Below are 25,097 nucleotides of genomic sequence, written 5' to 3'. Positions count from 1 at the left end.
TCCTTAAACACTAATTAGTTAGGAAACCAAATGGATTATTGTCAAATAATGGGTTGCCAAAAATAAAATTTATACTTGGAGTATACATTTTTTTTGGTTTGAAACAATACATTGAGGGAGGTCTCAGACACAATTAAATAAGAATATAAGGGGACTCTATATAATTCTCAAATACAATTTTATTTCTTTATCCTCACAAAAGATGTGTCGAGCTTCGGTGAAGCTCGCTCTATAGAGTTCTTTATATGGAGATGTTGTGTTCCAATTAGCTTACATATCTCGGTAAAATCATTCTCCAAATGTTCCAACAATCCCACGGTGGTGGTTTAAGTCCATGTGCCTTAAAAAAAAATTTAACTATCATTAAATCAGTATTGAGTTACACTCAACTTAAGTGCATTAGCCAATTTAAATCCAACCTCATTACCCTAGAGCTCATGATATATATTTTCGATCGATTTCTCACTAAAGAATCAAACTCCAAGCCTCATGGAATGCACCGTAAATGCACAAATTTTTAGCTAGTAGTCCATTTCCTCTTTCTATTTTTAACAAGTAAATGTTTAATTTCTTTTCATTTCTTATACTACTACACATCCAATGTGTATGATTAAAATGTCTCCCCTTAGTAAAAACGTGTTTTTCTTTTATTGAAATGATAAAAACGTGTGTTTTTATAATACCCAATAACCCCCCCTGTTCCTAACCAACTCATAACAATTAAAATTAAATCTAACAATAATCTCGGATCCTCCTTTTTTACCAAGTCATCTTCAAACTCCAAAATCAATCATATCTCTTTCAAAATGAAAACCCTATTCATCCCCACATATCAATTTCCAACCTTTCTTTCTTCTTCTTCATCATTCTCCTCTGTTATTACCTCCATCTTCTTCTCCCCTTTTTCTTACTTGTTGTTGGTGGTGATTACTGTGTTTCAATCCTGGCCAAAACAAGCAAAAATGACAGTAAAAGGTGGCACAAGCCAGGCCTGTGCTGCCTGCAAGTACCAACGGCGAAGATGCTCCGCCGAGTGCCAATTAGCGCCGTATTTCCCTCCTGATCAACCTAAACTCTTTCAAAATGCACATAGATTGTTTGGTGTTAGCAATATCTTAAAGATAATTAAACCATTATCTCCTTCTGAGAAAATGGAAGCTATGAAATCAATAATTTATCAATCCAATGTTCGCGATCATTATCGTGTTCATGGTTGTACTCGTGTTATCGCTCAACTTCAATATCAAATTCGTCAAACTAGAATAGAACTAGATGCAGTTAATATGCAGCTTGATATTTTTCGTCAACAGTTTCATAATCAACCACCACCTTCTTCACAATTACAGTTAGGAAACGGGGAACCGGATAATGTTCTTCCATTGTTTCAGCATCATCCTTGTCAAACATTCAATGTTGGAGAAACTGAAAGTAATAACTCTTTAGATCAAATTTCATTCTCTAATGGCAACACTTTTGGTTATGGTCAAGGTCATCCTCATTACATAGACAACAAAGAGATGGTGATGAATCAATTGTGGGTTCAGAATCCGTATATGAATAATAACAATCAGATTGCAATTGAATCACAAATAATAGCTGAAGAAGCCATTCCTCTTCAACAACTACATGAAGCTCCTCAAGACTATGATGAAATGACTACATATTACGATACAATTGATGATGATAGACAGTCACATATCGATTGTAAAGATCCATATGAATCAAGGTATCTTTCAAATCCCCGCTCAAAATATGCACAGTTCATAATTTGCATTGGTTTGGAAGGGTTTGCAGATAGGTTGTATAGGTTTGCGAAGAGTAAGATATGCAGAAGTGTACTTCGCGTAAAAGATATGCACAAGTTTGCACGTAGTAATATCTGCATATAGTTTGCATACAACTAGAAGCCAAGGCCTACAAAAATATTGACATATTTTTAGCTAAGACGATGGAATTGTATATTAAGCCAATTCCATGTTCTTTTTTACCACAGAAATTGCAGAATCAATGAAAACGATAAATTACTATGCGACTAGTCTATATCTTGTTTTCGGCATAGAAGTATAACTTGGTTGCTCATAGTGATAATGTATTGTATGATTTATCTACAGTTCGGAGTCGTCGTTGAAGGATACGAGAGATTCAATCGAGAGTGGAACACAAAATGAACTACGAAATGCTGCAGCAGCTTTGAGTCTTACGAATGTCAACTGACCAAAAGAGTTAAAAGTATGGAGAGTTTTATTATTCAGACTTCAATTTTTTCAGCTTCAAGTAAATTTGGTAGGTACAATTCTACAATTTTTGAAACTGCTACGAATATTCCGTTGCCACGTTACAAAAATAAGAGTTATGAATAGGTAATGAGTTTCAATGGCTTTCTTATTGTACATAGTTTGATTTTGATTAGTTAAATTCTAGTATCACAATATTCTTTCTGAGACCACGTAAATGATTTACGGGGGTGGGTAATAATGGTGTAGATATCCTCGTCGCAAAAACTATCTGCACCAATATTCAGCCTGTTCCGAAGTTCTGAAATAGTCAAACACAGATCATATTACATATATGTTTATAGATTATTCATTTCATAATTCGAAGTGTACGTGTCTCTGACAAAGAAAGAGGTACGCCCCTCAAGACGTTCACCTATTTATGAGGCTTGACTTGGTTTTAGTCTAAAGTTCCGAATCTATATATTCTTTTCATATTATAGTCTAAAGTTTATAAATATTTGGATTTTAATTTCCATATGCAAAACTCGGTTTTCTGAATCTTTTGATCTAGATTCTTAGATGGTTGTAGTTTAAAACTTGGACCCATAGGTTTTGGTGTTTTGGCTTTTATGTTTCTGTGAGTGTTGGTTTTAAGATCGGAAACTATGCAATGCTTATTTCTCCTTTTCGTCATACACTGTAAATTTTTATATTCTTGAAGGATACGAAGACATCTGACAAGTTCCATTTCCACAGAAGCCTAACAGAAAAATGGTATGAGCTTAACATATGATGGTGAAAGTCCAACTTTTAAGGCATAGAGAAAATGATGAGATGTCAACCAGGAATCAAAGATTGAAGGGCAACGGACTCCTAGTTATTTCCGTCATGCTATCCATAAGATGACCAAACATACGATCAATGAAGTGTTAGGAAACTAAAGAGACAGAGTTCGGAAGGTTGAAGGCTAGCAATGACTTTCTAGGTATGTAGGAAATTTTTTATGGAATAATGTAGAACGGTAGATCACGGTGAATAAATTGAAAATATTTGAGTTTTCAAAGTATATTATCGTTACATTACTGTGTTGTTAATGGCCCTAAAAGCAGTTAACGGAGTCATGTGGTACAAAGTAAAGGCGTATCTGAAGGGATAGAATCTTTGGTAAAGTCAGGATAGAAATCAAGACAATGATATGCATATGGGCATCTATCTTCAAAGAGCTACAGGGTTTCAACTTCAATAGTTAGCCTCTCGCGCATGTATTGATGGGACGCTCTAACGATATGCATAATATTAATCTAGTAGTTTGAGAGAGTCATATTCCCACCTGGTATAGATCCAGTTATAGAAGCCGTGTATTGTATGAACCACACAGAGGACATTTGTGGTAATGCCAATGGAAAGAAGCAATCCCTCGCTTCTCGCAATCATTGCACAGTATGTCCTGTAAATTCGTCAGTATAACTCAGCTTCAGCTTACAGAATATATATAATACAAATAAACCAGCGCTTTAGGGAAACAAGAATATCTTCCACGGTGTAAGGACTTTCTTTGTTGTTTCCCCCAACCCCACCACCATTTTTCTCCAATCCGGTAATGGTAACACGATCATTGCCAGCAACCTTTAATTTTTTTTCAATCTTTCTTCTCCCCCGTCCACCACCTTCGACCACCATACTCTCTTCCTTCCTCTCCCTTTCTCCTCCTCCCCCCCCCCCCCCCCCCTCTCTCTCTCTCTCTCTCTCCTCCTTCCTGTTTTTTCTCTCCCCTCATCTTTTCTCTCTAGCCCTTCCAGCGAAGGGGACTTCTCATCCCAATATGAACTGGTTGGGGAAATCCCTAACCGATTCGTAAGCAATTTAGGGATTCAAAGGTTATTCAATGCTGAAGTGTTTCTTTTGGGGTTTACTGTTTATTGGTTTTGTAGGTGAAGGGCATTCATCATTCAGATGCTTGTAAAGTAATTCCAACAAATTCTCTAATTCGAAAGAAATTGTGCCACTTCAATTTCGGTTTAGATAGAGAAAGAAGATGATGAGAGAGATAAGAAGGATAAATGGAGGTGGTGGAAGGGGAGAAGAAGAAAAAAAGAGGAGAAAAATGGTGGTGGTGGTGGTGGTGGCCTGAGTTGGTGGTAGGAGATGAGAAAGAAGAAGATGCTTTGTTCCCTATAAAATTTTGCACCCCACAAAATTTGTCAAAGTTGACATTTTCCCTTTAAAATTTTGTACCCCGGAAAATATACTTATTTCCCCAAAACGCCGGCCTACAAATATCTTAGATATGTGGAGTAAAATATGTAAGAGAATAAACCTGGTTCTGGCCTGAATATTCATCTGGTATTTTCTCTTCAGCCAACAAAGAGTCTATCATCCTGAAATATACCTGCAAAAGCATCATATCCGTGCAATAAAGTTTTAAATTCCCTGAAGACGCGATGAGACAGAATTTTTTCAGACAATGGAAATCGAACCCCGCCTATTCATGGTGGATGAAATTTGTAAGGAGATATAACAAAGATTAAGCAAGGTCTTGATTTACCTGCATGTCCCCTAGTGACTTGCTACAAATCGGGCAGGTATACTGAGTACATGTGTAATCCTACATCAAAAGATACCTGGTAAAGTACTAAACGTGTATCTCTAGAAAAGCACACGGTACACCTAAAAGTTGAGAGTTGTTTACCTGAAAACATGTTGAGTGCATCAAATGCCCGCATGCGAGGGCCTTCACTGGAGAACTTGATGTGAAGATATCCTCATGGCAGATTGGGCAGTTGGATTCGAAGCATTTTTCTCTGCATATATGCACTTTAAGAGCATTTGACATGCACGCGTTGCAATTCATGCAATGAAAGTAGTCAATCCCCAAACCCTTTCCACGTCGACACAGGTTGCAATAAGGACAGTGGTAAATTTCTCTGTCCCCGTTCGGCATTCCAAACAAAATAGTTAATCCCCACAAAAATGAAATGGTTAAAGCATTTAAAGAGACACGAAAACTAAAGAAAAGAATACAGTGCTTAACTACCTTTCGTCATCGTACAACTTGCAGATCCTACAAAAGTAGCGTGCCATGGATAAATAGTTACAAGAAACGTTTGAGCAGATTGGACCAATAGGTTGAACTTTCAAACACTTCATGCACATCATCTCAGTAGTAGATTTCCTGCACATATATCAAAAACAGAGTAAAATATTTGAGTAATGTGGCAAATAACAAGAGAACGTGAAGGTTGCAATAAAGTGATAGATTTATCCAGGGTTTGTATACCAATCCATTGAATGGTCAGACACAGCATCGTCATGGCAGTATCTGCATGTGAATAACCGCTTGCAACAGACGGCAAGAAGCTTACAGTTCCTTTTGTAGTGCTTACAACCGAAGATCTGTTTCGCTTCATCCCGATAAGATGGACATTGACCAGGAATATCTTCATCATTGCTTAAGAGAACTTGTTCATGAGGCTTCTGTTGAGAAACGGTCCAACGACTGAAACATCAAGAAAGCTTCTTTACAAATTTCCACTTACAAATATGTAAGTATGGATAAGCTTGAATTTAACAAGAGAACTAATAAAGGAACCCCCAGCACAAGGGTTGTATAATGACTCATTTTTGGTAATAAGTACAGATTGAGAACGTCGGGACTCGCGAACAAGTCTTACCAGGGTATACCAATATTTCATCCAACTCGGGTCCAAAGTGGAACGTCCGGTTCAAATTAGCATTCACATAAATGTGGCAGAAAACCATCCTGTCTGACAGCCACTTTTAGACAACCAGTATAAGTTAACGTACTGCGGCAACGGTAGAACCTAAATACCTAATATCCCCCAACGTGCGAAAACAAATAAGAAATATTCAATGAGAGTTGTAGACATCAACCTTGTAAGTAGGTCCTGCATAATGCGGGCTTTCTTTTGAGAGTCTATAGTAACGTCCCGTGATATTCTTCTAATTGTAGCCTCTAGTTCTTCACCACTTGCAATGAAAAGCGGCTCGCCATCTTGCCTAGGCTTCTTGTCAGGATCTGAAGTTTCATCTGGTTTCTCAACCTGCTGTTTGGCAGTTTCCGATCTCTGTCTTCTGTTCTTTTCATCCTCGTTACTAGACTCTACGGACTCTAGACTATGGAAATTCTCAGCTTCCACATTCAGATTTTCTGCTTTATCATCTTGAACACCTTTTCTTGAAGGGTTAAAATGAGCATCGACAAAATCTTTTTTTGGAAGCATCAATTCTTTATGGTTAGAAGTCCTTCGTTCAAGCTCACTATAACTTTCTGCGTCCATAAAGTTAGTAGCATCCAGTGGATATGCTGTTCTGAAAGGACGGTCACCGGAATCCTCTTTTACGTCATGCATTTCCGTGCCTTCCCACCATTCAGCCAACCATAGGTCAAACATTGTATGTTTTGTAGCTTTACGCCATATTGACATCATACCATACTGTTCTCTAGGGGTCAAAGACGCCATAAGCCACGGTATCATTACTTGCAAAATTTCAGCTCGTGTCCTTCCCAGCATGCAACCTATGATCTTTTCTTGCTCCTCACACGAGAAGCATTTAGTAAATAACGGCCAAAGTTCGATTTCTTCGTGATGAACATGTTTTCCTAAAGTGGCACCCATCGTTTTGCACATGCCGTGAAGCTTCATACACAGCTTATGGTATTTCAGAATTCTGTGATCAAGTCTAGCATCAAGAACACTCGACATTGTATCATGAAGCATATCATGTAAATCTGAAATTTCTTTCAAAATTGTGGAGATTGTACTAAAAATCTCCTTTTCTAACTTATGGTCAATGGAATATGAATGGCTGATGTTTTTGAGTTTCCCGATGGACTCGAGAGCTGGGAATACAATTTCATCTTCACTGTCACTATGGATCTGATACAGAAAACGCAACAGATGGAACCGTTGAAGGAATTCCTTTAGCAACCCAGCATTTTTAGCTAGTTTGGCGGATACAACAATGAGATACTCTAGGTCATTTTTCAGCGCTTTGTGAAAGAGAAATATGAAGTCAACTGGTTCCAATTCTTGATTGAGACTAGAACCAACATCGCTTTTCTGAAAAAGAACTTTAGGGAAGGTGGATAATTTCTTTAGAGCCTCAGGGAAAAATATCTGCAGATTAATTTCGCTGGAGTACAATGTGCTGTACTTCTCTTCGGTATTAGATTCAAAGACATGGTTCTTGGCTTTCTCGGACAAACCGGGATTTACCTGAATATCCTCAATTCGCTCAGGTAGGAAAGAGCCTCTGTTTTTGAACATTTCCTGTAACTCTTTTCTGAATTCCTCAAGCGATGATTTACCTGAATATCCTATGCGGACCCACTCATGCAATAGCGAAGCAAAAGACAAGTCAGCTACAGATCCTGTTACACGGAGAAAGGAAATCCCAAGTACATTGACATCAGTATCATTCGGATGAATCTTTTATGTGCAATCAAGTTTTTCAAAGCAAACCTGCTAGCTTTATGCTGCAAAGAATGGCCTTTGACTCATCCTCGGTTAAATGTGCAGACAGCCAAGTTATCACACACTTTAACAACCCTAGAGGCATCACTTGGAGGCTCATGTATAACAATTTCTGCTGCATTTCAGAATCCAGCCTCTCGCGAATGAGAGGGAAAACCTGTTAAAAACTACTAATTAGTAAAAGTTATGATGAAAGATGCAAATCAGTATCTTGAGTTTTTACCCATCTATTTCTAGAAAGTAAAATTCAAATGACTGCATAATCGTACTCTTACTAGCAACCAGTTCGGCAAACATTGTACCTCGGATTCTTGAAAAGCAAAGTGAATTCTGATCCCTTCTAAGAAAGATACCAGTTGCAAACACAGCTTTTCCACATGATCGAACAAAGATGGTCCATTTTGAGAATTTATATTTTGTAGAGCACGGAAGAGACCTTCGATATGACAGTCATCTGGGAACCTTTGGTATGAGAAAGATAAGCACCCATTGGCAAGTTCATTCAAGACTGAGAAGAAAACTTTCTCCAAGGCATCACTGCAGAATATAGCATTGTTAAGAATATAAGCCAAACCCAAAATACAGAAAACAGAGACAAAATGTTAACGTTGCCTTCAATATGACACCTTGACTAAACATTTAAACCCTTGAAAAGTCAGAGTGGTACCTGTAGAAAATCAGAACATCTGCAAAGAACTTTAACTGGCCACTTATTGAAGCTAAAGTTGAAAAATTCCTAGATATTCTTATATCTCGGAGCTCTTTCAGAATTTCTTTCAAATCTTTTCTTATGGCACCGTGCCAAAGACGAAGACCATCAACAGGATGATGTTCACTAATATTTTTTACGCAATCTAAATCTCCTTGGACACTGTTCTTTCCAGATAAGGTACTCCAAGATGAATATTTTTTTGGGAACTCCTTTAAATACAGTGGCTCATCAGAACCTAAAAATAGCTTTTTACTTTCTTGGCGAAGAGTGCTGGTAAAAGGTTGGTTTTTCGTACCAAGCCAGGATGTTACCACCTTCATAGAAAAACTCAATTATAAATTCGTTAACAGTGAGAAACATATACATGAACGAAGTACAAAGATTATGGACCTACCTCTTGTACTAGAGAATCTTTAGGAGTGACCTCTTTAACACAAAACACAACATCAGCCTGTTCATTTGCATGAAGATAGGATGCCATCCATGGAAAAAAATCTTCCAACAGTATTATAGGTACACTACATATGAACTTCCAAACAAGTGAAGCCTGCTCTTTGAAGGAAAACAACTCAATCAACAAAGTAAAGACCTGCATTCATGACATATGAGTAAGATGCCCACATTTTTTTCCTCAAAAAAAAGGAAACCCTCAATTAACACAGAACTCGATGAATAATTAAACTACATAAATCATCTCCAAAGCAAACACTCTTGTAACGTGTATTTCACTGCAAAAATAAGGCAGGAACTCATAGCTGATAAAACAGATTTCGATTCTAGAATACGGATCTAGCAGACAACCTCTGGTAACATTTGATTGTGCACCCAATTCTCCAAATAGTTGAATTATTACGACCTTCCCCTTGCAACTTTACCAAATACATCAACCCAACTCGAGAGTTAAGTAGACCTAGTGTATGCACATACTGAGTCCTAAACTCAATCTGGTTGAAGCATTATCCTGGGTTTTTCCACAATCCTAGCCAAAATGCCGAAGTGTTCAACAACTACACATTCTGCTGAAAGAGTATATACCTGTTCTTCCTCTTTGAGCATATGGAGATAAATAGTGGTCTCGATTGTGCCAGTACAGAACACAAGATGTTGTAATGATTGGGGAAGATTTTCATCATCCTCCAACAAAGCATTCAAACTCTGGAAGACTAATTCAAAAAGGTCATCAATGATTTTGTGCTCAAGGGAGTACGAAGATGTAATATTTCGTGCACGTAGGTCAAGAGCTTGAAAGATAACCTGCAATTACATTCAAAACTCAACTTGTGAAAACCATAAAAGGTCCATCAAAACATGTTAAATCTAGAGAAAGACAATTATATTGTGCTAACACAAACAAGGCCGTGAAATAAACACATAATAATCAACAACTTTCGCCCGGCCTATTTTAAGTTCTTTAACTTATGGCCAGGAAACTCTAACTCCCATACCATGTGGTTAAAAATTCGAACTATTAGAAAACATAACAAGATAAACTCTTATGATTAGCCACAATTAAGGCAACTGATACATATAATCTTTCATGAGAACTCAGCAACTATATTAAAGAAAATTGTTTTAACTACTTGTGGCTTAAAAAATTGATGTGAATATTCATAACCTATTTTTTGCAGAATTAAACCAGATTACCAGCAAATTAGTTCATATGGTTGTCCAATTGTCCCTAACTAAGAATAATTAATGATAATCTAAGCATAAATTGGGTCAATATTTACCCAAATCCATGAATAACTAGGGCTTCTGTTCATGAGACAATAAAGTAATAATATGAACAGATTAACCACGACCCTAATCATAACTTAGCCAAAAAATGAAGATAAAATCCTTACCTCATCTTCGGCAGCCGTATGATACTTGTAAGCAACTTTGAGAAATCGAAATCGACGGAGCAAATCAAGTAACAAATCACGTCTAGGGGATTGAATCTCCAAGAAAGACGAAGTAAGTTGATGAAGACTTGCAAGTTCCCCGCGAAAAGCTTTGTGAAAACAAACCAATAAAAGAATAGGAGCATCTGTTACTCGGATACCGGCAAAAGGACCTTCTTCTCCGATCATGTCCTTTTCCGACGGACATTTCGAAGAATCTCCACTGTCCATTCGCCTCCTCTCCACCACCACTTAGCATCTTCTCTTTAACCCCCTTCTCCCTCTCTCTCTCTCTCTCTCTCTCTCTCTCTCTCTCTCTCTCTCTCTTCTTCAACTTCTTCTTTCAACTTCTAGTCGTTGAAACCAAACCTAATTTTTTATTAGGGTTTTTTGTTGTTTTTTTGAATTGTTTTTCCTTCTTTCCTAATTGACGAAGACACATAACCCTAATTTTTAATTTCTCCATTATTTGACATTACGGTGAAACCCTAATTTTTTAATTCAAAATTCCCGCCAACTCTCGTAATTGGCGCCATGTGCGCGTCAGCGCGTGTACTTGAAGACAATTTCATGCCGGCCTATGCGTTGTAAGCACGTGGGGTTGACACGACAAATTACCAGATTTTTTATTGACACGTGCTTACGTGGGGAGCTAAACATTAACCGTCAGATGAATCAAAATCAATACTCGATTGGAGTGGTTAGGAAAATCTGACGGTTGTAATTCCTAGGTAGGTGCTTGTCGTGTGGGATTTTCGGGATTATGTCTCGCGTCAGGTTACCTGCGCGTGTGATACTTGTGGGGGACACAAGGTCGAATTCAGTATCCACGCGAATTTGCGGTACGAGTGCGCCTATTCGGTTTCGAGTCGCTCCATGTTGATGCTGTTGTGGTTGACCTTAAGCATGTAAATGGATATCGGAATATTCGACATCTGATCCGCATCCGCATCCGCATCCGCATCCGCATCCGCATTCGACTTTTTAAAAAATATCCGAAACTTCGGATTCGGATATTGCTTATCGGAAATCGGATACGGATACACTCATGTTCGATCCAATAAATATCCGTATTCGATAAGAAATATAAAAAAATTAGTAAAAATTTAAATTTATTCATAATAATATATAAAATGTATGGTTGAGATTTATTATTTAGATCTAATGGTTAAAATTTAAAGAAAAAAATTTAGATTTTGTTAAAGTTTCAGATATCGGACATCCGATACCCGTTAATATTATCGGATTCAGATATTGATTTTTAATATCCATCGGATAATTATCGGATTCGGATATTCTGATAGCTTATCGGATTCGGATACAGATATGCCATAAGAGTGTGTATGTGTTATGTTTATTTCAGTCTCTCTAAAATTATATATAAATTTTACCTTGAACTTATTGCAAAAGGTATTTGACACAGATAATAACAAATTTATTGTTTATTCACATATGGGATATTTGAAGAGAGGATAAATCTAAGGCCCAAAAAAGGAGCCCAAATAGGAAATCCAACCCAATAGGGAATTATATCTCAAAAAAAACCCAAAATGTTAGATTACCTTCCTATCCCCCCAAAAGAAATAGTTCCCTCTCATGTCCCTCACTCATTTCCCGCCCAAAAAATGCCAGTCAGCCTCTCTCCTTTCCCTCCCTGACTTGATAAGACATAACCCATGCCAACCTTTCTCTTTCTCTCTCGGTCTCCGCGCTCTCTCTCCTCATTCAAACCCTCTCTTGATTAGACACAAACCCTCTCCATCTCTCTCTCTTCATTCAAACGATTCCTCTCTATCTCTCCTCTCTATCTCGATCAAACTCTATCTCTCTTCATTCATTCAAACGCTGTTTTTCCGTCTCTCTCTCTATCTCTTTTTCAAGCGAAACGATTTCGGCCATTAACCCCTAGAATCGAAACGTTACCGGCGATTCTCTCTCTCTATCAAAGCTATTTAAGCAACTTGATCTACTCATTTCTCTCTCTATTTCGCTCTCTTTCAACGAATCTTGTGTTTCTCTCTCTATTTCGCTCTCTTTCAAACACAGGTACGTCTCTGTTCTTCCTCTAACTCTTGATCCTCTCTGTTGTTGGTAAATCATTTGGATTGTTAGAACATTTTTGGGGTTTCTTGTTTCAGATCTTTGTTTGTTGGTAATATTTTAGGGTTGTTGGTACAGTTTTAGGGGTGTTCGAAAATTTGGGGGTGTTTTCAAACAATTAGGGTTTATTATTTCAAGTTCAGTACTCTGATCTTGAGTTTGTGATAAAACATTTTGGTTGTTGTTTTGTGATTTCGGAAGCATTTGGGTGTTTATGGTTCTTCATCAAGCTTCTAGGTTAGGTTTGTTTTAACATTTAGGGTTGTGATCCGAAAGTTAGGTTTCTGTGGAGACATTTAGTACTTTGTCTTCGATTTTTGGGGGTCTGTCTTTGTTGATGAAGTGAATGATTTGTTTTATCATTCTGGGTTGTGTTAAAGAAATGTAGGATTATGTTTAGACATTTTGATAGTTGTTTGTGATTTCGGAAGCATGCATCTTCACAGAAAGGTCATTTGGGTGTTTATGAATCTTCATCAAGTTTCTAGGTTAGGTTTGTTTTAACATTTAAGGGTGTGATACGAAAGTTAGGTTTCTGTGGAGGAATTTAGTCATTTGTTTTGGATTTATGGGTGTTTGTCTTTGTTGATGAAATGAATGGTTTGTTTTAACATTCATGGTTGTGTAAAAGAAATTAGTATATGTTTAGACATTTTGGTTGTGTACATACATTTTGTGTTTGTTTGAAACATGTGGGTGTCTAATACAAAACATAACAAATTTTGCAGATTACAAAGATGGTTAAAGCTGCAACAAAGAAAGGAGATGGTCCTGAAAAAAGACAACAGACTCCAGTGAGGGCTAGCCCTAGAAAGAGGGCTAGTGAAGAGCCATCATCTTCTGGGCCTAGCAAAAAAGGCAAGAAAGTTGCTAGTCCTAAACAGGCTAAGGTATGTTATTGTATACACATCTTTGACAATGTCCTGTAATTAATGTTTGTGCTCTCACATTTCTTAAAATGGTTTGGCATATTTGTTCTGTGTTGTCATTCTGTAAAATGTTGCTTCAATTAGTGAACTGTCATTATTGTGTAGACCATTGGCCTAGGCTTATTGTGTAGACACATTCCAAAATGATTTGCCATTACTTATAGTGATGTAGTATTCAGTGTAGTGTTGAACATTTTGTTGAATGCCCTGACATATCTGTTACTGTTTGTGTGAAGCATCGATCGTATACATCGAAAACGAGAGAGCCAATGGTGGAGGCTCAACCAACAGAGGCTAGGGAGCAGAAGAAGAAAACTATTTTTGCCCCAAATTCTTTTCAATTTCTTCTTTGTTTTAAGAAGAAAACTACTTTAAATATTCTATAAATATTTCAAACCATTTTTAAGCATTTTACATAATTTCGAGACATTTTGGAGTTTGTCCTCTCAGTATTGTTTGTGGTCTCGCATTTCGTATACTGTTTTGGCATAATTGCTTGTGTGTTGTCATTCTGTAAAATGTTGCTTCACTTATTCCTACTCTTATTCCTAGGGTTTTGTGAAAAGTTCTGAAAACCATTGGCATCAGCTTACAGTGTTGTAGCATTTATAGTCGTGTTGGAACATTGTGCTGAATGATCTAACATATCTATTACTGTGTGTTTGAAGCATCGATCTGCGACATCCAAATCGAAAGAGCAGATGGTGGAGGCTCAACGTATAGAGTCAAGGGAGCAAAAGAAGAAAAATTGCAGTTCACAAGGTAGCAAGGGACAATTTGGAAGCATTTGTAGTCCAGTTTTTGTTCTCTAGAATGTTGATGAAATGAATGGGTTGTTTTAACAATTTGGGTTGTGTTCAAGAAATTGGGGTTATGTTGAGACATTTAGTACTTTGTTTATGATTTTTGGGAATTTTACTTGATTATTACTGTGATGTTATTGGTCAATGTGGCAGACAATTTGGTTTATGTTTTAACATTTGATGGGGTGTTGATGGATTTTGTGGTTATTAATGAGTAAAAATTGATATGTTTTTGACATTTTGGGTTGTGTAGAAACATTCTGTGCAAAACATTTAAAAAAAAGAAGCAGCGGCAGCAAGACAATAGGCTGTACAAAGAGCTAGCTCTAGAAAGAGGACTAGTGAAGAGACAACAACTGCAGGGCCTAGTAAAAAAAGGCAAAAAAATATTAAAGGTGACTGAATCACAGACCAAGGCAAGATGCATTCCTAAACATTTTGCATAATGTTTAAGAATGCATACGAAATGACATAAGGTTCTGTGAAAAAAGATAAAATTTGGGGAAAACAGTGGCATCAGATTTTTGAAATGTACTCTCATTATTGATTGTGGTCTAGCATTAAGTATAATGTTTTCGCATTATTGGTAGTGTCCCGACAATTTGTAAAATGATCTCGCATTGTTGACAGTGTTCTAGCATTGTAAATAATGTGAAAACAATGATCTCGATAATTGCAGAAATTGTTCCTCGAGCATTATGTATAATGTAGCATGCAAGTTACCTAATCTTCATCCATTTCAGAATATATTCGAAAATGTTACACAACGACGGAGTATGTCCGTTTCAAAATCAAAAGTTCTCTTATCAGCGAAGAAGTGTAGGTATTTTAAATTGAATTCTGCTTTGCAATTTAACAAATGTTTGGACACTGCTTAAAATGCTTAGAAAACGTTAGACTGATCTGGACATCTTTAATACAAAATTGTGGTGAACATTTTTCAAAATGTTCACACATCCTTTAAAATGTTAATACAAATTGTAAAGTATTTTTAATAAAACGAGAACTAGTTGCTACTGTTAACATAACTGTACGGAATAGTGTTAACACATCCTGTAAAATGTTTAGACAAACTGTAAAGTGTTGCTTACAAAACCAGAAGTGGTTGCTAATATTAACAAATCTGTACGGAACAACAATGAAAACACCATGAAAATACCCTAAAACCAAGAACAACCTCACCAATGGAGCTTCAAATAAGTAGATCTACAAATCTATATATTTAACTCTCCACAAAACTATGAAAACACCATGAAAACATCTCTCTAAAACCAGATTTGAAGTTTTTTTTAACCTTCATTAAAGAAGATGATGATTGAAGATAAAAGATGATGAAGGTTGCTCAAACGAAGAAGATGATGAAGGTCGCTCAAACGAAAAAGATGATGATTGAAGATGATTGAAAATAAAGGAAGATAATGAATGCTCTTGAAGAGGGTTTAGGTTATTGTAGAGAGAGAAATCTGAAAAAAAAATTTAGAGAGAGAAAGAGGTAATGAAGAGGGTTGAAGAATGATAACTGTAGAGAGATGAAGATGATGATTGAAGAAGATGATGACTGTAGAGAGATGAAGATGATGATTGAAGAAGATGATGGTCGGTGAGGTTCGGTTTTAATATGGTAGAGAGAGAAAGTGAAAACAGATTATGGAGAGAGAAAGATATTTGATTTCTGGAAGAGAGATATTTTGGAGAGAGAAAGATATGATTTCTTATAAAGGGGGAGAGTTGTTGGATATATATAGGAGGGCAAAAGAGGGATTAGAAGAAAATATTAGGTCTTAGAGATACGAGTTGGGTCCGGATTGAGCATAGGGATGTGTATTTGGGTTTGATTTGAGATATTAGTTGATTTTTGGGTTTTGGGTGGGTTAATAATCCCTATTGGGTTTTTTTTTGTATTTGGGCCCAAAATTTGGGCCTTTCATCAAAAAATTCTTGAACTTATTGAATTCAAATGTTGGTAAGGAAAAGGTTTTCCATATCTTCCCAATTGTGTAAAGCATGAGAAAAACTAAATGGAAGTTTTAAAGGCGCTTCAATGGTTAAAGGCGCTCCAATGGTTAAAGGCGCCTCTCTCAGTCATAAGTTCTCTCTCTATATTTTGTCTTGAGGGAGTCGTCTTCAACACTTACTTGGATGCTTTTAAAACTACCTAAAGTAATGGTCTTGGTGTCCCGTTAATTTTGAAATAGGAGAAACAAATCACATCGCAACAACATAAGACGAGCATAACAAAATAAATAAGAAAACAGTTAATTGTCAAAGAAAAACGGAATACTGAATTTCTTATATAAAAGAGTTAATTTCTATATGGCCCCTTACTTTGTGACCACTTTTCTTTATGACCCCCAAATTTTTGTAAATTCAAATATGACCCCCTATTTTCATGAAAATGTCATAACTACCCTTCCCATTAATATATTTTCAAAAAAAAATAAAAAAATGTCATAACTACTCTCTCGATGTATTCAATTGAATTTGCTGTGGAAGGACCAATAATATTACTACTCCTAGGTACATCTTGGAAGATGTTGATTTTGAAGCTAAACTAGGAGAGATTACAACAATTGGGAAGGAAGAAGCTTGGTGGGAAAGAGAGAGGGTGAGGGCAATGGAAGGTTCAGAAGTTGGAAAACCATCTAACTATTGAACAAATTGAAGTAGTTCGTAGTCACTATTGTGGGTAACAAGTTTTGGTGAACAGGTATAACCATATTTCTTTTCCAACCTCTTTAACTCACAAAATTCCTAATAAAGTCAAGTAACATGAAGAGTATAAAATTAGTAAGTTTTTTCTCGATCATTTCTTAGTCCCTTTTATGATTCCTGCTTCAAAAAATTTCTTCGTTAATTGTCATCTGCGGATAATTTTGGTCATACTTAATTTTAAGTGTTTTAGATACAATGTTCCCTTTCATCTTGCTTAATCTTGGTCATTCTTGGTTCATAATTTTTCCTTTAGAACGGTCAATTTACAAGTTAACAACCATGTTATTAAATTGTTCACATTTACATGGAAATTCATACATCTTCTGGTAAAGCATGTATATACCAAAAGGTGTTTGATGAAATGCCTAAAAGAGTTGTTGATTTATGGACGATTGTTAACATGGTAATATAAAGCTGCCAATTTGATGGAGATTTGTTTATTGTTGAACATAAGCTAATTTAAGGGTTGAACCTAACCAGTTAACAACTTCATTTAGGTTTATCTCATTTTGAGTATTTTGATCCAGTTCCTAACTTTAATGTGTAGGGTGGATTAATAAAACCTGAAACACCAACAATCGGTTTCACAAGTCAATCCGATCAACATCTTGTGGGTATCTCAGTCTCTTATGGTTAAACGCTTAATTATCTTCCTCTTTAGCTATGAAAAAGCTGCATAGGTAATATTTCAATATAGGGTTATTTTGTCTATCTGTATACATAACATGAACAACGATAGAAAAATATCAAACAATATTTGAAAAAGGGTAAAAAAAGTACTACCACTGTCAGCCATCTTGTAGGGGTTCAAGTACATAGAAATCAACTACAACTTCTATTCCTTTTAGCTTGTCAGAATGCTAATTCACATGAACAATAATTGGATTCAACTTTCTCAATTTCCCATTTTCCTACCCACAAAGTTATAAATATTTATGATTCTTTTAGATGCATGAATTCCATTATAACCAGTACATGAAGGATAAAATAGTTCTTCAATAAGAACTTGTTTTTTCCCATTTTCCTTAATTCTTAGAATCCTTTTATGTACCTCGAGATGTAATCGTTGCTCTTGTTTAAGCTACCCATGTATTATAAACCAAAACTCTAAAGGAAATAACAGATCTAGACGAACCTCTTATAGGATCATTCAGACATAATACATCTGGACATTTTCCTTGCATTGGTGGTTTTCTCTAATATTGTCTCCTCCATATCAGACTAATATTTGAAAGTACTATGGTATTCTTTTAGTACTATTTGAAAATCAACGGGAAAAACAGTCTTCACTGCTTCTAACCACTTCTAAAACAACTACTTTTCTTACAATATATGGAGTTATAAGTCCATACATAACAATACTTTCAGCGTCCGGAACATTATTGATTTATTCTCAGCAGTCAACTATTACAAATAAGTTTATGTTCTACTGAAAATTGAAATATGAACCAGTTCTTGCTTCATATATTCAAAATTCTTTTCGCCCTACTTTCCTCCTCTGGTTTGCATTTCCGTTCTTTATTTCCAACTATGTACCACTTACATACTCAAGCTAAGCTCGTTCTTAACTTGTTTGAATTTATATTATAATTATTCTCGTAAGTTACTGACTACGGTTGTGGTGTGTAATTGAATGTTCAATAGTTAGATGGTTTTCCATCTTCCCTCTTTATTTCAAAAAAAAAAATTCACAAAATTGAATAAAGAAGATCAAAATCGAAGAACAACCAAACAACTTTGATGAGAAAAATAACTAAATGTACTGAAGATGAGATTAAAGAAACAAACTCTGAAGATATAATGGCTGATTTGGTTGAGGATTTTCATCGAACAATTGGAGCTCACGATTCATTAATCCAAATGAGATAAGATAAATTACAGAAAGTAGCAATTGAATCCCTCAATTTCTAAAACCCAAAAGATACATCAGTAAATTAATCAATCAATATTAGTAATACAAAGTTGGTTATAATCAATTAAATGAGGGGAGACTGTAGAGACACAGAGAGTAAGAGAAGGAGAAGGAATACCTGTTGTAAGAATTATGCTTTTAATCACTATTCATTCACTCATTACTCTTCTTCCTCCAAAATTCACGTATGCTTTTATCTTCACTCGTTACTCTTCTTCCTTTAAAATACACTAAGTTCTACGTCTTTAAACTACAATTCTGTTTCCATCAGGAGCCGATGAAGCTAGGAAAAGGCACGAGTAGTGACGCTTCAGTGGTTTAGAGGAGCAAATAATTTTTTTTTTCTGTGAGAAGGTAAGAAATCAACAGTCAAGGTTAATAAATCAATATATAAAATTAAGAAACAAATATTACAGAGTAAAATATCTAATAACCATGAAGCAATCTCAGAAACTCACTATTAGAAAAGGGGAGATGACATGCAAATCTACTGAACCTCAAATCCACACCAACAACCTAAAATCTCATAAATTTTACTGTTATAAAATATAAACAACCTAAAATTTCATTATTGTAGACTACAAGCGAACCTCAAATCAGCCTCAACAACCTTAGTAGTCATCAACTCAGTAAGTCCTACCAATCCATAAATCCTCAACACTATAGTTAGCTGGAAGAAGACCAAAATGATACCTCGGGTAAGAAAGGTTCTAAAAACTGATTTCAATTAGAGAGAAGAGGGGTAGTCAAACCAAGAGAACAAGAGATGCATCACATTTCCGTTTCTTAAAAACGTAAGTAGTAAGTAATTTCAACAAATAAATAAATAAAAACGTAGGTAGTAAATAGAGAGAGAGAGAGAAAGAAAGTTATCAAAGCCTTTCTCATTAATCCAGCCTTTGAACCCAACCACGATACCTCGTCAACGGGCAGGTGAAGAGTCTGGATTCACCATCTTGTTTACTCTATTCCATTGAGTGGGTGAAGGAATTTAATTTTTTTAGGTGGGTAATAGATCTAATGGCTAATATTTAGTAGAATTCACAACGAACGACTGGATTTGTCTTTCGACTTGTCTCAGTCAGCACAAAACATTGTGTTTTGTTATATAGACTAGTTATAACCCGTGCCTCTGGCACGGTAAAAATTTTGTTTAAATATAAATCACCAGATTATGGTATCGGTTCTCTCTTTCTGTTTCTAACCTCATCATAGTATTAGGTTGTAATCACACGGTAAAATTGCAAAGCTTATCTTAATGAACAAATTGAAAAACAATAATAATGAAAGAAAAGTGTAGACTACAAATTGTTAATTGGTTGTAACTTTTTAAAAGGACTTGTATAGGATATGAATTATAAGATTTCAAAAATCTAGAAAAAATTACAAGTGTTAGTAAGAATTTGATGCAGTACGAATGAATTTGTCCATTATATAACTTTATGAAGAATTTGGAAAAGAGAATTCCAAACAAACCTTCTAAATCTTTTTTTAGTTTTGAATTGGTTCGTCAGCATTGGCCTCCATGAAGAGTTTATGTAATAGTCACACATTGCTCACAAGAGTGTCCAGAGACTGGGCTATATGTGTAAGCTCAAGCTTAGTAAGTACCGAGGCCTTTTGGGTAGGCTTGTGGTGCCTTCGCCAAGGACAAAACCCCGTACCTGTGTGAGGTGGTTAAAGCGGGGACAATATCGACAACTGCTAAGGCTTGGGGCGTTACAAAAGTGGTATCAGAGCCGAGGACGGCTCTTCGCTGAGGGTGGGGGATTGTAATAGTCCTACATTGCTCACAAGAGTGTCCAGAGACTGGGCTATATGTGTAAGTTCAAGCTTAGTAAGTACCGAGGCCTTTTGGGTAGGCTTGTGGTGCCTTCGCCAAGGACAAAACCCCGTACCTGTGTGAGGTGGTTAAAGCGGGGACAATATCGGCAACTGTTAAGGCTTGGGTTACAGTTTACTTCATCTGGTCTTATCATAAGTGAAAAACAAAAGTTCAATAAAAATGAATAAAATCTAAAATTGAAAGTTTGAGTGTCATTTTATTTCTGTAGTAGCAATTTTGAATCATCTTTTTTTAAATATCAAACATGGGAGAAAATACATTATTTGAAAAACAGTGTAGAGAACATATTGTTTTCCCACTTTGAGAGCATGAGTCATATCTCCGAGCACGAACAAAATGTATAGAGAGAGTGAGATAATAAGTACATACATTATCGAAGAAGAGAAAAAACATGCCAAATGAAGGAGGCTAAGCGGACGAATGACAAGAAGCATCACATGTTCTCTATCAAGACTCATGAAGAGATTGCAAATCCTTTATAAGAACACAACTATATAAAACTACAAATAGACAAAGTAGGGAGAGATTTTATAATGGATGATCCCAAGTGCAACTTGAACGTCAAGAGTGACTCAAAAAAGAAAAACAGAAAAACAACCTATGCAATATATATAAGTGGTGATTATATACCTCAAGCTCTCCGAGGTCCCAATCAAGTTCATATAACACCTGCAAGAAACAGCAGAAAAATTAAAAACTCAACTACAAAATCTTAATGTAAGAGAAAACAAAGCTAATAAGATAAAAATTGCGAAGATGTTTGAAACTCATAACAAACAAACATATTTGGAAAGGTAAATTATAAAATGCTAAAGAAACTGAAATTTTCAAAACAAAATAGAATATCAACATATAATTGCCATAAACTAAGCAAGTTATCATGAAAAATAACTTATTCGATCTAAAAATCATCGACACTTGTTTTCCATTTCAATAAAAAAAAAAACGTTACAAAAATGATTCTAAAACAAAATAGAAGATTAATAGATAATTACCCTAAGCCGGATCGTTTACAAATGGGAAAACAATAAATCTGAGAAAGATGTAACCATCTACACTGCCTACTTGAAGTTACAAATGAGCATTGCAATGTTATCAGTAGAAAGTTCAATTTTGAGTTGAAATATTGAAGGTTCAACAAATCAAGATTCAACTCCGAAAGAAAGACATAACTAAAAACCTAAACTAACGCTTCAATATTGCACTTCAGTTATTGGCTTTGGTGGATAACCTAAACAATCTTAGTTACAAAACAAATTAGTAATATCATTGAGTCAGATTTCATATATGACTTGGGAAGAACAGATACTGCCTAACTTGCATAGCATGATAGCAGGGCTAATCATATCAGTGATCCAGATTTCAGGTTTGCCGTAGGAAAAAGAAACAAATTGTACCTATTACACATCAAATCAATCATATAACCAAGCGGATCTGAAGAAACTACATTAGATGTAGGAAACACAACTAAAGTCATTTTATAAAATGCTAATATTTCAAGTTTCAAGTGAATATTAAACTCAGTATTCAGGAAATCAAAACAGATAAAATGAATGAAAACTATCATTTCTAATAAATACTAAATAAATGAATCAATCCCCCAGACCTGTAGTTTGAAACAATTGTTTGAAGCAGTACTTGTACCCTTAATTCGAGTATATACTAAGGAGTATAATTTCAGTTTCGGTGGAAATCTCGGTCAGTCCCAAGATGGAATTAACCCGAGATGGAAAAAAATGGTTATAGTCATGAAAAATGAAAACAACAAAAAACATAATTAAAAGAAAATAAACATACCTAACATATAATGGAAAACTGTTGCAGCTTCATTTTATAAGATGTAGCGGGGGAATACAAATGAGAATCCCCTCGAATCTGGAAGGTTTTACGTAGCTTTCCTATTATTGTTGAGTGAGAGAAAACTCCCACCATCATGTAAGGAAAAGAAAGAAGATCTATATAACAAAAGAAACAAACAGGGTCAGTGGGACAATAAAAATTTGCAGAACCCGAGAGAAAGAAATATGAGTATATGACTATGTTAAAGACTCCACACTGAGTAAAAAGACAAATTAGATACACGATTACAAAGTAAAAATTCTTTTAAAGTATTTATACGAAAAAGAGTGGGTGGACAACAGAAGAAGGTGAGTGGGGGGAACATATATGAACAAGAAAAACAATGTGAAATGTGTAATAGTATTCCAAGAAGCTTAATTTCTCTTAGACAATTGACCGAACATATATGACAGCTTCTGCATAACGAAATTTAGACAAACATAGAATGAGATGCGTAACCTAATATCTAAAATCAGATTGAACTGATGGAAACATTTTCTTAACCTCATGAAATGAAGATTTTTAGAATGAAATGGTGAAAAAAATTCATACCTGCAAAGAAGAGTAATTACTTACCTTTGACAAAATATGATACACCTTTGACATCTAAAGATGCAAAGATCACTAAAGGTAGCCTTCAGTGATCCTTACCTAAAGAAGCCTATCCTGAAGACTTTGGAGGACTTCTGCAAATAAATTTAAGCTAGCAAATTGAAGATAAAGTCATACAAGATATAAAGTAAATCATAGCTTCTTCAACCCAAGTGCAGAACCTAGAAGGTTATTAAGAAATATATCACAAACAAAATATAATTAGAGGATAAAATAGAAGCTACCAAATATAACTGATAGAAATAGAAGACTTAAGTAGATCAAGTAGCACAAAATATGAAAAAGCTGTGTACTAAAGATCTAATGATGCCCTAGATTAAGTACTTCCACAAAAATATCCCACGTTTTATTAGATAAAAGCAGTATGATCATAAATTTTAGCAGAGAATTTCCTTTTTTTTTTTGATGAAGCAGAGAATTCCCTTTTGGTATGGGCTAAACCTAACAAAAAACAACTAATGACAACTAACATCACAATGATGTGCCATAGAGACATTTTAACAAACACTTTATGTACAAAATCAGAAATCTAAAGTCTTAAAAAGTTAAACATTGAAACAAAATCTCACTCATAACGTTCAAAAATCAAGATATTCTCATTTTCTTCCTCAACTGAATCAAAAGAATAATTTTGTATCTAGTTATTATTTACCAGTTAATAGAATAACTAAAACAAAAGAACTCACGATTAACTGAGAAATTTCTTCTTCATCATCATCTTCTCTCTGTGTGATCTTTGTCTCTGTAACTCCTTTTTCTCTGTCTTTAACTCTGTTCAAGGGGTTTGGCCGTTTAGGCGTTTTAGAGTTACTGCCTACACGAAGTAATGCACGTAATAAAGTGACAGAAAGAGAGTCATTAATCCGACAGTTGCACCACTACTGACGGTGTAGATTAAAAAAATGAGGGGGTTTTGACTGTCCAGATTTATCATGTTGTTTACCTTCTTGTATTTAGTGGGTGAACAAATTTTGGTAGGTAATAGATCCAAAAGTCAAGATGCTACCAAAAACACAACGAAGGGTCGGATTTGTCTTTTGGTTTGTCCCAGTCAGCACAAAACATTGTGTTTTGTTATATAGATTAACTTTATTATTACTCCTTATTTATTAAATAAAGTATGGTTTCTTCATATCTTTAACTTAATCTCAAGGTGGCGGGCCCAAGTAGTTGATAGGTGGTATATGATATATTTATATATATAAATATTTTATATATAAAAATATTTTATATATAGAAATATTTTATATATAGAAATATATATAAATATTTTATATATAGAAATATTTTATATATAAATATTATATATATATATTAAATATGTTAAATTTATTATTAATTATTTTTTGTTATCAGGTGAGAGAGTCAATATTCTTTGAAGATTGTGAGTTAAAATCTCTAATAGTAATAATAAGCTATCTAACATCTAATAAATTTGATAAGGTGAGGTATTAACAATTGTTATGTTATTCTGCAATTAATACATTCAACATATAGCAACAATAAGTGACTTCAATCTTGTAGAAATGTTGGCCGACAAGGTAAGTACTTAACAATAGTCATCAGTAGAAATGTTGAAAAAACCAATCTTGTAGTCTGAGCGTACCCAAAAAATCGATTGGCCTAACTGAAGTCCACTTATTGTTGTTATACGACAATAGTTAGGGCTTGGTAACTTGACTGTTGTTGAGGTCGATTAGGGAAAGGTGGGAGCTCAAATTCTCTTCCTATTAACGGGTTCCTTAAAAAAAAAGAGTGATAATTCCAGTTAAAATACAAGATTAAACCTACTGATGAACCAAAATTGAAGCTGTCCTCACCAAAAACAAAACCGTAGTTTATGCGATTTTTCAATTCCATAGTTCCAGAATTTATTGACTAGTTTAAATTTCTGACTATTGACAGCGTTATAGGTGGTAGATCTTTCTTATGTAATTTACATACATAAAGTTAGGGGATACAAAAAACTTATATTAATAAATTAGTATAACATAAAAAATTATTTACCACTATTAAATAAATTCGATATGTGATTTGT

At 35.2% G+C, this 25,097-nt stretch overlaps 2 protein-coding genes and 1 long non-coding RNA gene across 7 annotated transcripts; 1 reads left to right on the top strand and 2 right to left on the bottom strand.

Annotated features, from left to right (window-relative positions):
- Positions 1 to 696: 696 nt before the first annotated feature.
- Positions 697 to 3,282, top strand: LOC147563106 (LOB domain-containing protein 27-like). 3 transcript variants are annotated; one of them, XR_015223425.1, is made up of 3 exons: positions 726 to 1,726; positions 2,112 to 2,283; positions 2,973 to 3,282. XR_015223425.1 is itself a non-coding variant. In XM_086634832.1 (3 exons), the coding sequence occupies exons 1-2, from the start codon at positions 807 to 809 to the stop codon at positions 2,212 to 2,214; spliced, it is 1,023 nt and encodes a 340-aa protein (XP_086490958.1). In that variant the 5' UTR covers positions 726 to 806; the 3' UTR covers positions 2,215 to 2,229; positions 2,973 to 3,282. The 3 variants fall into 3 exon arrangements, 2 of the variants coding, with proteins under 2 accessions (XP_086490966.1, XP_086490958.1); XM_086634832.1 differs by having other exon boundaries at positions 2,112 to 2,229; XM_086634840.1 differs by lacking the exon at positions 2,973 to 3,282 and having other exon boundaries at positions 697 to 1,726; positions 2,112 to 2,392.
- LOC147563105 (zinc finger protein BRUTUS-like At1g18910) lies at positions 2,224 to 10,842 on the bottom strand. 2 transcript variants are annotated; one of them, XM_086634812.1, is made up of 14 exons: positions 10,268 to 10,842; positions 9,459 to 9,677; positions 8,818 to 9,012; positions 8,379 to 8,737; positions 8,014 to 8,248; positions 7,700 to 7,868; positions 6,108 to 7,608; positions 5,494 to 5,712; positions 5,251 to 5,388; positions 4,906 to 5,140; positions 4,762 to 4,821; positions 4,534 to 4,605; positions 3,547 to 3,663; positions 2,224 to 2,535 (listed from the first exon to the last, which is right to left on the bottom strand). In XM_086634812.1, the coding sequence occupies exons 1-13, from the start codon at positions 10,535 to 10,537 to the stop codon at positions 3,562 to 3,564; spliced, it is 3,774 nt and encodes a 1,257-aa protein (XP_086490938.1). In that variant the 5' UTR covers positions 10,538 to 10,842; the 3' UTR covers positions 2,224 to 2,535; positions 3,547 to 3,561. The 2 variants fall into 2 exon arrangements, with proteins under 2 accessions (XP_086490938.1, XP_086490947.1); XM_086634821.1 differs by having other exon boundaries at positions 2,224 to 2,522; positions 10,268 to 10,777.
- Positions 10,843 to 18,670: 7,828 nt separating this feature from the next.
- LOC147563104 (uncharacterized) lies at positions 18,671 to 23,889 on the bottom strand. Of its 2 annotated transcripts, XR_015223393.1 has the most exons (6): positions 23,746 to 23,889; positions 23,024 to 23,133; positions 22,406 to 22,563; positions 19,221 to 21,277; positions 18,881 to 19,106; positions 18,671 to 18,757 (listed from the first exon to the last, which is right to left on the bottom strand). It is a non-coding gene; the product is annotated as an uncharacterized LOC147563104 (long non-coding RNA). The 2 variants fall into 2 exon arrangements; XR_015223392.1 differs by having other exon boundaries at positions 18,671 to 19,106.
- Between the last annotated feature and the right edge of the window lie 1,208 nt (positions 23,890 to 25,097).

This window comes from Eschscholzia californica, unplaced genomic scaffold (assembly GCF_041429995.1).
Source record: "Eschscholzia californica isolate CP2 unplaced genomic scaffold, dmEscCali1.0.p SCAF_1, whole genome shotgun sequence".
NCBI classification, from domain to species: Eukaryota; Viridiplantae; Streptophyta; class Magnoliopsida; order Ranunculales; family Papaveraceae; genus Eschscholzia; species Eschscholzia californica.
The sequence above is the reverse complement of the archived record's forward strand: the minus strand, read 5'-3'. Positions and strand labels throughout refer to the sequence as shown.

Coding starts and splice junctions, on each gene's coding strand:
- LOC147563105 (XM_086634812.1), bottom strand. CDS start 10,537: ATGGACAGTGGAGATTCTTCGAAATGTCCGTCGGAAAAGGACATGATC. Junction 5,389..5,493: donor TCTGACCATTCAATGGATTG/GTATACAAACCC, acceptor ATATATGTGCAG/GAAATCTACTACTGAGATGA. Junction 3,664..4,533: donor AATATTCAGGCCAGAACCAG/GTTTATTCTCTT, acceptor ACGAATTTACAG/GACATACTGTGCAATGATTG.
- LOC147563106 (XM_086634832.1), top strand. CDS start 807: ATGAAAACCCTATTCATCCCCACATATCAATTTCCAACCTTTCTTTCT. Junction 1,727..2,111: donor AAAGATCCATATGAATCAAG/GTATCTTTCAAA, acceptor ATTTATCTACAG/TTCGGAGTCGTCGTTGAAGG.